The sequence below is a fragment of the Calidris pugnax genome, unplaced genomic scaffold, assembly GCF_001431845.1.
Source record: "Calidris pugnax isolate Ruff unplaced genomic scaffold, ASM143184v1 scaffold95, whole genome shotgun sequence".
NCBI classification, from domain to species: Eukaryota; Metazoa; Chordata; class Aves; order Charadriiformes; family Scolopacidae; genus Calidris; species Calidris pugnax.
In genome coordinates, this window is record NW_015090885.1 from 14,112,928 (window position 1) to 14,124,929 (window position 12,002).

The 12,002-nt window shown below is 40.0% G+C and overlaps 1 protein-coding gene across 3 annotated transcripts in view; it reads right to left on the minus strand.

Annotated features, from left to right (window-relative positions):
- FILIP1L (filamin A interacting protein 1-like) overlaps positions 1-12,002 on the minus strand; it is a 198,194-nt gene that overhangs the window by 71,654 nt on the left and 114,538 nt on the right. For 2 of the 3 annotated variants that reach the window (XM_014947303.1, XM_014947304.1), the window contains exons 4-5: positions 9,216-9,499; positions 5,882-6,055 (exon numbers count right to left, since the gene is read on the minus strand). The exons of the other annotated variant lie outside the window; for it this stretch is intronic. In XM_014947303.1, the coding sequence (XP_014802789.1) occupies positions 5,882-6,055; positions 9,216-9,482 (441 nt within the window). In that variant the 5' untranslated portion in view covers positions 9,483-9,499. The remainder of the gene's footprint in view (positions 1-5,881; positions 6,056-9,215; positions 9,500-12,002) is intronic. 3 annotated transcript variants of the gene reach the window in all.

Consider the following 12,002-nt stretch of genomic DNA (forward strand, 5'->3'; position numbering starts at 1 on the left):
TGAGCTTATTTTACAAATGATCAAACAATGTAAAGAAACCTGGCTGTTCTTTTTGGCTGTATTGTGGTGCTCTTACAGCAGGCTGTTAAGGTGTGTGGTTTTTTTCCTCTTGTTCACTCATAATTTGCACACTTTTACACCAGCAGCGTCAGTGCTTTCTGGAATCTTCATCCTCAAGTAGGATCTATCTCTCTTGGGAAAACATTTCTTACCTAAACCTTTGCATATGCAAGCTTTGTCAGTGAGCAAGTGCAGCCTTATACAGTAATCTCTTGGCTGTGTTTTCTATGTCTTCTACAGAAGTTGAAAACTGAATTGCCTTAAAAGGTCAGCTTGGAGAAATCTGGCCATTTTGAATTTCTCCACACTTTCCTCTCTTCCACCAGAAAAGAAAATTTAAAAATCTTTTGGTCAGCTACTAGCTTACCAGAATCAGAGAATTTTGTTTGGGTTTTTGTTTTGGTTGGGTTTTTTTTGGAACAGCTATTGCACAGGTGCATGAAACACCATCACCCCAGTTTCTGATCTTCACCTTTTTAAAGGTCATGCTGTCAGGTGAACATATGTTGTTCTCAGAAGGCAACCTGTCTCCTGTTTCTTCATAAAGTTCTCATGTGGTGCTGTTTGCAACTGTGGTCCTGTCTGACTTAAATTGATATGACCTGGGCATCAGTCTTGCATGATTGCGTTTGCTGGTACCAGCTCTCATTGGGACATCAGGTGGGGAAGAAGGCAAAGGTGTGAACTTCTCATTTCTTTTGGCAGGCCTTCTGCATGGATGGGGTTAAGAAAGTAAAGTGATGCAGTTGTGTGGATTGGACCACTGCTTCAAAAGTATATGTAAGAACCTGAGGGGGATGTGTAAATTGCTATGGTAAGAAAACACTGAGATTTCTGGCTACAAGCTGATGATAAATCAAAAGACTCCTGTTTCCAAACATATAAATGCCTGATGGAGATGAGGGTTAGTCATCAACATAAACAACATTAGCCAAATAGAAAATAGTTCTGCTTTGCACTATTGGGTGTGAAGGGTGTGGGACCTGCCAGCAGTGTTTTATGGGTTCAGTGTATTTTGTTTGCTCTAGAGTATTTGTTGAATGGCTAAGAGAGGTTAATTCAAGAGATAATCCAAGCAGCAAGTATACAAGAAGAAAGGTAGTCACTCCAGGTTTTTGTTTTGCATTTCTGAGTGAGCAATGCCAGTGTGTTTTACTTCACAGTTGTGCTTTTGTCAGTGCTGAGATGAGCAGTTTGGATTACAAACTGGTCTTTGGAATGGGAGAGGTGTGTGTTCAAGGCAGAGAAGGGGAATGAGGAATTTGAAAGTGGGTAAAAAAAGAGTAAGCTGCTGCCTCAAAGCTGTTTTCATGTTGCAGATTTCTCCTGTTCCTCAGATTAGAAGATGCATTTGGGATTTCTTTTCAAGAATGCTGTCAAATCAGTCCTACCATGAGCATCTGCAGCTGGCATGTGGCAGTTGTGGTTGGGAACAAGGTGGAGAGCGAGAGCTTGGGATTCTACTCGGGAGGGAAGGGAAGAGGTGCTGGACCTGTCTCCTGGTACAGGTAGTTGATAGAGAAGAGAATTGGAGAGGCAGCAAGTCCTACATCACAATTAATGCAGACACTTGAGATCTGCATGTAAGCTGTGTAATGGGTATGGGTGTTTGGGACACTTGTGTATCATACTGTGCAGCACGCCTCTCCCTCCCTGCAGCACCGAGCAGAGCAGGGTCTGGTACGGCTTTGCAGCACTCCTGTGTGCTTTGTTTGGAAACTTTTTTTGTGTCCTTTGGCAAAATAAGGGCCCAGAAGGCCAATCGCATCCTGGGCTGCATCAAAAGATGCGTTGCCAGCAGGTCCAGAGAGGTGATTCTTCCGCTTTACTCTGCTCTGGTGAGACCTCACCTGGAGTATTGTGTGCAGGTCTGGAGCCCTCAATATAAGAAGGACATGGACCTGATGGAGAAGGTCCAGAGGAGGGCCACAAGGATGATCAGGAGGATGGAGCACCTCTGCTACAAGGACAGGCTAAGGGAGCTGGGGTTGTTCAGCCTGAAGAAGAGGAGGCTCCAGGGAGACCTAATAGCGGCCTTCCAGTACCTGAAGGGAGCCTACAGGAAGGCTGGGGAGAGCATGTTTAGAAAGGCCTGCAGTGACAGGACGAGGGGAAATGGCTTCAAGCTGGAGGGGAACAGATTTAGACTGGAGATTAGGAGAGGGTTCTTCACTGTGAGGGTGGTGGAGCACTGGAACAGGTTGCCCAGGGAGGTGGTTGAGGCCCCTTCCCTGGAGATATTCAAGGAGAGGCTCGACGAGGCCCTGGGCAACCTGGTCTAGTTGAGGGTGTCCCTGCTGACTGTGGGGAGGTCGGACTAGATGACCTTTGGAGGTTCCTTCCGGCCTGGGCAATTCTATGATTCTATGATTCCCTGGGGAGCAAATTTGACTCTTGCCTTTTCCCTGTGAGACCTAGCAGCTGACTCCAACATATCCAGCAGAGAAGAGAGAGAAGTCGTGTGCACCCCTGTTAGTGTGAGATCCTCTCCAGAGGAGCGGTCTCCAGAAGCCCCCGGTTCCTCAAATTACTCTGTCCAAATGCTAAATCTGCGCATGGAGAAATACCCATTTATATGTACGCACACACATTTACTCAGCATATACAGTTCTTGGCTACAAACCACAGAGGGCTAATAAGCAGCAGTATAAATGTCTTCTGTTGAAAATTAAAGTGATAAAATCTTAATTAAGTGATTTGTTGTTTTGTTCTTGCTAACCATGTGGGCTTTTTGCTAGAATTAATACTTGAACATACTGTACAATACAATGGAAAATAAGAGGCATGGTCTTACGTAACTGTGAATAGTTCAGCAAGCTAAAAATTCACAGGAATTTAATCGTTTACATACATTGTGCCACCAATTCATGTCTGAAGTCAGATTAGCCTGCTGTGTCTCATATCCATTAAGTTGGAACCGAACTTTTTATCTTTCTCCTTTTCAGACTGTTTTGAGTTTGGCACTGTGCCAGAATAAAATCCAGGTTACTTACATTTCTTTATCCAAAGTTCAATAAAATATCATTCCTGTTAACAATATCCTCACAGTCGCTATTTATAAGTGTATAATCTCAAGTTTAAGATTACTGGAGATTATGGGATTGGTTCCTTCCTTGTCTTTTTCAACCCTAGCTGAGCCAAATTTCCACGTGGCTATGGTGCTCTGCTTTTCCTGCATGCCACGTTGTCAATGTTATTGTTTCTAGTCTCTTCCTATTACTAACTTATTGGTCCCCTACAGCTGTCGTTGTTGGAAAATTATGACCAACCCTTGTAAGACATAGTGTGAATGCAATCAGATATACTTTGTTAAAAGGCTGATGAAGATGCATCTTTTCCTGAGTTGATTGGCACTGGGATTTTAAAAATGGATTAAATTTTGAAGTGTCCTTGATGGATGCAGAATATAGGCTTTCCTCTAGTTTTACTGCTTTTAGAGGAGTTCTCAAAATGGTAGGAGGTTCATCACATTTCAAACAGTGAGGGATCAGACTTTTTTTTTTTCTTTGAACTTTGTTGGAAGCTGGGGAGAGTTAGAAACCAGAATTGGCTTTCTAATTCCATGAAGGTTTGAAACATGAGAAAAAAACACCATAAATTATGCAGCATTTTCCTCTTTGTCTCTCTTCTCCTACATCACCTTCTCTGATGGCTTTTTGATTCTTTTTAGAAAATTGTTTATTTTTGAATCTAAGAAAAATGTTCTTATACTATTATTCTGTATTTAGTAGAATGTTGAATACCATTCTTTTTCTATTCTAGAGAAGTGGCAATTGATCAGAAGGCAGATTTTTTTCATGAATTGACCTAAATTTATAAATTGATCTAAATTTATAAACCATGAAAGGTGGAAAACCTTTCCAGGCCTTTGTGTCAGAGAGAAGCAAACCCTAAAAGAAAGTCTATTTTCTTTGCTTTAAACATAAAACAATTTATTGTATCCTCAAGCGTGAGGAACTAGAGTAAGCTTATCTGGCATTTGTTAGGTTGCAGAAAGAAATAGCTGTAGAGAAAATTGGGCTGAAAAAATCCTCTTCTTTCAAAAAAATTAAATTTCCTCGTAGCCAAGGAAGACATGGTTTTCATCTGTCACACTCCTCATAGGTTTTGGAAAGGAAGATATATTACTACTGTTTTCGATTTTGCTATGTTTCTTCACTCATGAATCCTATTCCTCATGAGTAAAGCTGTCCAAATTTTCTCACTACCTTCTTAACCAAATTTGCCAAGAAACTTCATATGATTTAGGATAGATGAGTGACTTGTAAGAGAATGTTAAAGGACCAGTAATCTTACAGGTGCCTTCTGGAATTCAGTGTATTTTTCAATTGAGTTTTGTGCAGATCCTCTGTGTTCAGGGCTACAAGGCTAAATTGTCAAGGGTGAGAGACACATGCTGTATAGAAACTGGATCAGCAGAGGTTTTGTGCAGATACAAAGGTATGTTGTCGTGGTGGCAAAGGGGGAATTTAAATGGTTGGTTCTCATACTTTGCGGCTGGTTCCACCTCCCTCTTGGTTTTTATAAATGTTTAAACAATCCGAACAAAAACTCAATGGATCTCTGACTTAATTTGGGGGGGATTTTGAAACTGAAATTGTGGAATGCCTGCCAATTACAGCATCCTTTGGTTTACCAAGATATATGAAGTGTCTGGGGGTTCTTCTAGTGTCTCAGTTGCCCTCAGGATGTTTACCTTTGCCTTTTGGAATTGCCAGATCCAGTGGTGTTAGAAATCCTTTCTCTGCCATTAAGTGTAAGAAGGAAAAAGCATGTATAAACTTATGTAAAGTAACAGACTGAACTCATGTTTTCAAACTTATTTGGATTTCTCTTCAGATCATTTCCATTTGTACTCAAAGTTTCTGTGACATAATGCCACAATGTTTTAAAATAAATTAACCTCCACAGTTGAACTTTATCTGTTTCAGATTATAGTCAGAGATTTTAACCTCTGAGCCTCTGAAATGAGCGTTGACCTTTTGCCTGACGTAATTTTCTCTGAAATGAACTCTGTATCCTTAGGTACATGTCTTTTCAGAAAGCTTGGAAAACACTTGGTAGAAGAATTTTATTCATAATTTCTGCTTTTATTTTGAAGATGATTATCTGTGCTGAGCAGTAGATGAAAAATGTTTATCTAAATTTAAGAGGAGACACTTACTTTGGAAAAAAACATATTCTGTTATGAGGGGAATTTTTATATCCAGTGATTTGCATTGCAGGGTGGAAATGAAATTCAGATTACATTGTTCAGAAAGTATGGCTGCTGCTGCAGTGTAATTAAAGTAAAGGTTACATAGGTATAATGTGAGAATATTAGATACTTGCCTGGATGAAGTTTCTGATGACAGCTCATTACAGCAACTACTTGGACAAAGCAGCTGTACCTGTGACTTCCACAGAATTAGTGGGAACTGGGATATATAAAGGTAGACAGCTGAATGGACCCTTACCAGCCATTGGTCTCAGTGGCCTCAGTGAGACAAATAAGGAGGCATCTGTTTGTATGGGTTGTAAATTTGGATAACAGAAAGGGGGGAAAAAGACAGTGTCAAAAATAGAAAGCTGACTGTCAGAGTCTGAGTTAAACAAAATCATGTCTGTCAATGTTTAAAGCCCCCCGTGTGCAGTATAAATGAGGATCATTAGATACCTGTTGTTATTAGGGACCCCACTGGACCCTGGACCTTGTTCTGCTATCACACTCGTGTTGGATTCTAGATTTAGAACTCGTTTGCTTTCTTTCCCTGAAGTCAGTGAGATATTTTCTGTTGAATTTGGTGGGAACTATGGTTAAATATCAATTATATGTTCATACCTCTCCCATAGGCTTTTCATAGATATCTTCTTGCCATTGCTCAGCCTTTGTTTGAATAGCATCTCGCTGGAGGGCCTCTAACACCTTCTTGGGAGTAACAAAGCCATATTGTGCTTCAAGCAAAGCCAAGTCAATTTTTTCAGCCTTAAGTACTCCTATAACTTCATCTTGAGCCTGCAGAAACACAAAGTAAGGTTTTATTTTGTTAAACTGCGTATGCGTATAGGTGTTAGCTTTCTACTTTTCATTTTGAGAAAACTAAAAAACTTTTTAAAGAATGTTGTGTATGTGAAGTGTCCCAGAATAGTTAGTAACATGACAACAGTTAAAAAGCATGAGGGAAGTATAGGTCTTTGTATTTTATTAGTTCTGTGTAAACTCCAACATCTTCAGAACCCTCATCAATACTGAAGTACTTTATTAGTGATTAGATCATATTGCTGTTTCTCGACCAGCGCTTAGCTTTCACAACACAAAACTTCAGGGCAAAGTGTGACGTGGTATTAGAAGCTGATTTAAAATTATTAGTGAAAGATGTTACAATGGCTCTTGAAGCCTGGAGGTGTTGTGCATTTATATATTCTGGGTGCAAAGGTGGCTTCTGTAGTTTAAACCCATCTGGGGTTGTCTGCTTCTGTTGTTACGCTGAGCTCGTTTGAGCAGTGGATGTAGTGAGGTGTGCGGTGCAGGGGATGTGACCCCTTGCAACATGCATTCTAAAGCCATGCAATAATGGCAATTCTCAAAAACTAGACTAATTTCTTTCAAAGCTGGCCGTGCGGTCCTGTGTGTATGTATGTGTACATGCACGTGTGAGACCATGCCTCATGTATTTGTAGACATGTAGGTGTGGTGCACACACTGGTGTTACACGCCTTCAGGAAATAAGCAACCTTGCAGCATCAAGGTTTTTGAAATTAACTGCTTTAAGGTTATTCTCAATTTGTGAGTGCATGCTAAAAAAAGCATTTCATAAGATCACAATTACAAGGTGGTGGTGTTATGTGGTTTCCAAAAATCATGTAGTTTTAAAAAGTATAGCCTAAAAATTTTCATTATACTTTTTCTTTTTTAATGTAATTCCATTTGTTTCCTTAATTGTATAAAATATCTGATGTCATCCTGTTACCAAAGAGTAGATATGATATATTCTCAGGTATGTTTATAATATGTTCTTCTACGTATGTATTTCAGAAATTCTTGTGCAAGCTGGTAGGTACACATACCTTCTTCCGATCATACAGCACTGCTCTCTAGATCCATGCTTCATGCTGGAGAAACATGCTGTATCTATCTGCAGTGTTTTAAGTGATCTATACATTCTCTTTGCTCTTTAAAAAACAAAACAAACCACCAAGAACACTTCTTTGATGCAAAGTTACTGGTTCCTAGATGCCACATTGAAGCAAAGATCTTTATAGCACGCCTTTATGGCAAAGTTACTGGCTGCGAATATTGTGCTAATTCTCTTGAAGTCCCACTTCTAATGATAAAGATTTTTCATGAGAGTGTCTGATTATGGGATTATTTCCACTAGGGGGGAATCTGGTTGAGTCACCACCTCCCCTAGGGCTGTGTCCATCTCACTCCCCCGCCCTGCCCCACTCCATCCTCCTGTATTACAGTGATATAACTAAATGAATTGTCTCAAACATTCATTGTCTGCAATTACCTCAGTTAAAAACAGAACAACATACATGCTAATCCTAGACGGGTAGAATAAGAAGGGAGGGAATTGGAAAGATGGATATATCAGGAGAGGGTAACACTTTCAGTCTGACTGCTCCTGGCTGGAGCGCTTCTGTATCCCTATTTGTGACTGTGTTTAAAAAAAATTAAAAATAATATATTTCTAATCCTTATAACTGTGGAAAAAACCTACAAGAGTGATCTTGGTGTATTTTAAGTGTTCTGGAATCAGAGAGTAATGGCATCTAACTTTGAAACTTAATTATGGTTGGATTGACCACTGATCTTCAGAGATTTGATTTGGCATTACAGGAGGTGGAAAATTAGGAATAAAAAAAATGATTTCTCACTTTTTTCATTCATAATGCTTCCTTCGGAATGTCAGACATGATTTAAAGTGTTCCTGTCAGGCTCATTGTTTTCCAGTTTCTCATTTCTCTCTGTTCCAGTTTTAAATCTTTTAAATTTGAAAGAATTGAAGTGTCCATGTGTTTATATATATGGATATTTATATTACAGAAGTGTAATGACGTGTGTGTGATATAAGTATATGCATATAAATACATATACATACATATCTTTTTTTGAGAGGAAGAGAGACTTTTCGAGGAGTGTGTGACATCTGAATTTTTATCTAAATGAAGAAAGGGCAAGTGAGCAGGAGAGAAGTGTTTCACAAACATGGAAACTGTTCTGTTTGCATAATGAAATGTTCTGTGGAAGTTTGCCTTGGATCTACCCTCAGAGATTGATACGTGAATCAGATATTCATATTGCACGTGTGTGTTCTGTGAAGCATGTATGAGTTGTTATGTAAATATAGACACATATGTTAAGAATAGAACTACCCATCTAGTGAATAAAGTGTGAAACCATGTGATACATCCATTCATGCCACTTTGGCCAGTTTGCTCTTCCCTCTGCCTGTGAGCAGTTTTAAGTGGTTGTCGCTACTTCTGTGCAATCAGCCTGCCACACAAATACACTCCCTGCTCACTGGGAGTCTGGTTCCCACTTACTGAAATTATGCTTTACCAGGTTAGGCATCATTTACCACTTAGCAGCTGGCTTGTTTTCCAAGTAGAAAAATGCTCACTCTTCAAATCCAGCATCTTGTGAGCTGTGGCACGCAGCATTTATGCTTCATATTATGGGAAGTGAAATGGCTATCTTGATTTTTCTAGCAAAATATGTTAGAATATTGTTGAGTGAGTTACTTCTTTTAATCTGGCACATACTGATTCATGTATGAACTTCATAGGAGAGGGGAGATAAGAAATAATTAAGTAACAGATCTTAAAGATCTCTAATATGTTCTCTCTAATAGGTTTTACAAATAATTTGTATTCAGTGTACTTAGAATGGGGCAGCAAAACAGGGAAGTTTTGTGAGTTCTCTGCTTTGAGTTATATGATCATTTACAGTGGACCATAAGTGTTTGTAGTGTGATACAGGTATGCTGTGAGTAAATTTTAATTGCATTTAGGTGTGCTGTAAAGATCACCTTTTCTGGCTAATAGCTATAATAATAAGAATTAGGCAGGGTGTTTCCTTAATATGAAAGCAGCATGTTTTTGCAGTAAATTGGGGGGAGTAGGGGGTGGGTGTGTTTCAATCTGGAATATAAAATAAGATAATAAATCACCTGTAATTCACCCTCAAGGACACTAAGAAGAAATAGCAAGTCATCACGAGAGAGATCCTCTCTTTTCTTGAAAGAACTTCTTTGCTTTTTCTCTGACTTAGGGCTTCTTAGGATGGTACTGGCTTGGGCTACATCATCCTCCTTCTGCCTTCTTTGCACATTTCTTCTCCCACTGTAACCAACCTCTTCTTTATGGTGATCTTTCGGCCTTTGCTGGCTCAGCTTTGGTCTGGTTGGGCTTTCTGTGCTGTTACTTCTGGAATGCATGGTTTATATCTCTGAAGCTGGAGGAAGGTGGGGAAAAAAGTAATTGTTTTAACTAGTAGAGACTATAAAACTATTACCATAATTTATTGTGGGCATTATTCCCTCCAGACCAGTAGTTTTCCCTCCCGCACAAGGCTGTTTGTCATTTGACAAAAGCTGACAACCTCGTGCCAAGCCAACAGGAACTGGGCTGTCATCCTTACTGGATGTCCCTAGTGAAGAGAGCTTTAACTGGTTTTATGCAGTTGTAACAATTACCTCCTGAATATTTGCGAAGGCAGCAGCACTGTACACATCACCGCAGACCACATCTCCTGTTTGAGAGACAGCACCTACCTCACCTTTCAGGGAGAGAGGCCTCAGGTGATGAGGGAAATTTAAGTTTAGAAGGCTTTCACTAGGAGGATCTTTCTGTTCCAATTTCATAACATCCCAGCCCTTACTGTATAGCCATGATTTCTTTTGCTTTGCCTTTCCAATGGAGAGCACAAAACCAATACTATAAGTTACGCATTCTCCACTTTTGGCAAAATGTAGGGGTTAGCATGTCCACACTGCAATGGCTGACCCTCATCGTAAAACTTCCTTCCCACCACCACCCCAAACCCCAAACTGCCTTGCTGATCATGGTGTTTCCCCCCAGTAACCATGGAGTATGAAACCACCTTTAGTGCTAGACTCTAGCACTCTAGAGGTGTTATTACCTGCCCAAAGGGAGACCTGCCCTTCTAGGCCGGTTTGAAGTGCCACTGCTAAGTAAACATACTGTAATGCCTTTGCAGATAAATGACTAACACTGTATAAATATTGATTAACCTCAGGAACTCTGTTCTGTTTATCGCCACTCAGATTAATGTATGAATGGATTATAGTCCACCTAAACAGGAAAACTGTGGTCATGGATACCATCTAGCAGACAAAAGCCTGATCAAGTGATTCAAAAGTGAAATTAAACACGTTCCAAATACAAATAAGGCACCATTTTTCTTATTAAACCACATAGCTAGTTGCTGAAAGGTGCAGAAAAATCTTAGGGCCTATGGTAGGCAGGAGATGATTACAGTACTGCTTTTTGGCCTCACAAATCTGTTGCTCCTCCTTCCACCGGGTTCTGTCTCTAAATCCTAAACTCTGGGACTGCACTCCTTAACTGGTAATTTTTCACTGAACACTACAGGTACTTCCTTTTGTTGTTTTTTCTGCAAGAACAGAGGAGGTCGAAGAAGCCTTTGGGTTGTAATGGATGATGGCTGAGGCTGAGGAGAATTTATGAAAAACATTACAAGAGAAGCAAGTGACTTTTCTACAACACTGAAGTCTCTTCTGTTCTAATTTAAAGTTCTCGTAATAGCTTGTATTTCATAAGCAAAACTTGTTTCTCCAGGTCTCCAAAAACCAAGGTGTTTCAGATTTGTGTGGCAATGTGAAATGGAACTTGTTTTGTGAAGATATGTGTCAACAGTGCCAGGTTAGCATGGGAGCTTGTTACAGTGCATGTAGGAAACAGAGTTGTTCTGATGATGCCGTGATGTTAGCTGATGATGATTAGTTTAAGTTGGTGCTCATCCCATCCTTCAGTTGAATGAAGGTTCTCTTTGTTCACTGTGCTCTGCTTATTAGATTTACTTTTTGCATCTTGCATACTAAGTATTACTACTTTTGAAGAAGACCGTTGATTTCCTTTGAGTGTAAAACGCTGAATGCCTGCTTCGCTTTTGCATACAGTTAAGGACTGGTGTTTATAAAATCGAATGCAGGAGTTAAGAGTTAAATCAGGTAACCCGAATGCACTCTGAGCTTGTCCGTGCACTTTGATGCAGAAAGCACAGGACTCTATGAAATACATAAATAGTCCAAGAAGTCCTTGCATTTTCCCCCTCCTGCGTGCCAGGTGCAGCAGCAGTCTTGATTGGACATCAAGCTGCTGTCAAACTTGTTGACAAGAAGTGTCAATATGGCATTCCATAGAGGAACCAGTGCATAAGGAAGAGGTTCGTACCTTTTCAAGCTTTTTGTGTTGGCTGCATTTGGAAACAGGATCCTGAGAGGACAGTAGTACCTGTGATCCTGCCAAGAAGGACACCCTTCCCCGCATTTTCTCTTAAGCTGTACATATGCTTCAAGGCCACATTCCACACACAGTTTTCACAGCTGTGGAGAGCTTGGCTAGCTGTGACTCCCTTTTCAGCTTGTCATGCCTACTTCTTAATCAGGTAGATCAGTCCTTATTGCACTGACAAATCGTCCATAAGAAGGCCAGCTGAGATAGGTTACCCTCAGAAATGGTGCCTTTGCAGCATCCCAGAGTGGATTTTTCTTCTTTTCTTGTTGAGCAGAGTTATTGCATACACTTTACTTACATTCTTTTCTGGTATTCCTGAATGCCAGTGCCTACTACTGAATCTGCTAATGCAAATATTTATCAGATTTAGCAATTAATATGAATGATTAGAGATTAAAGTATCATACTAAATGTATGTTTTAAGTGCTTTTTTATTGGTACTTGAATGTAGCTGACGA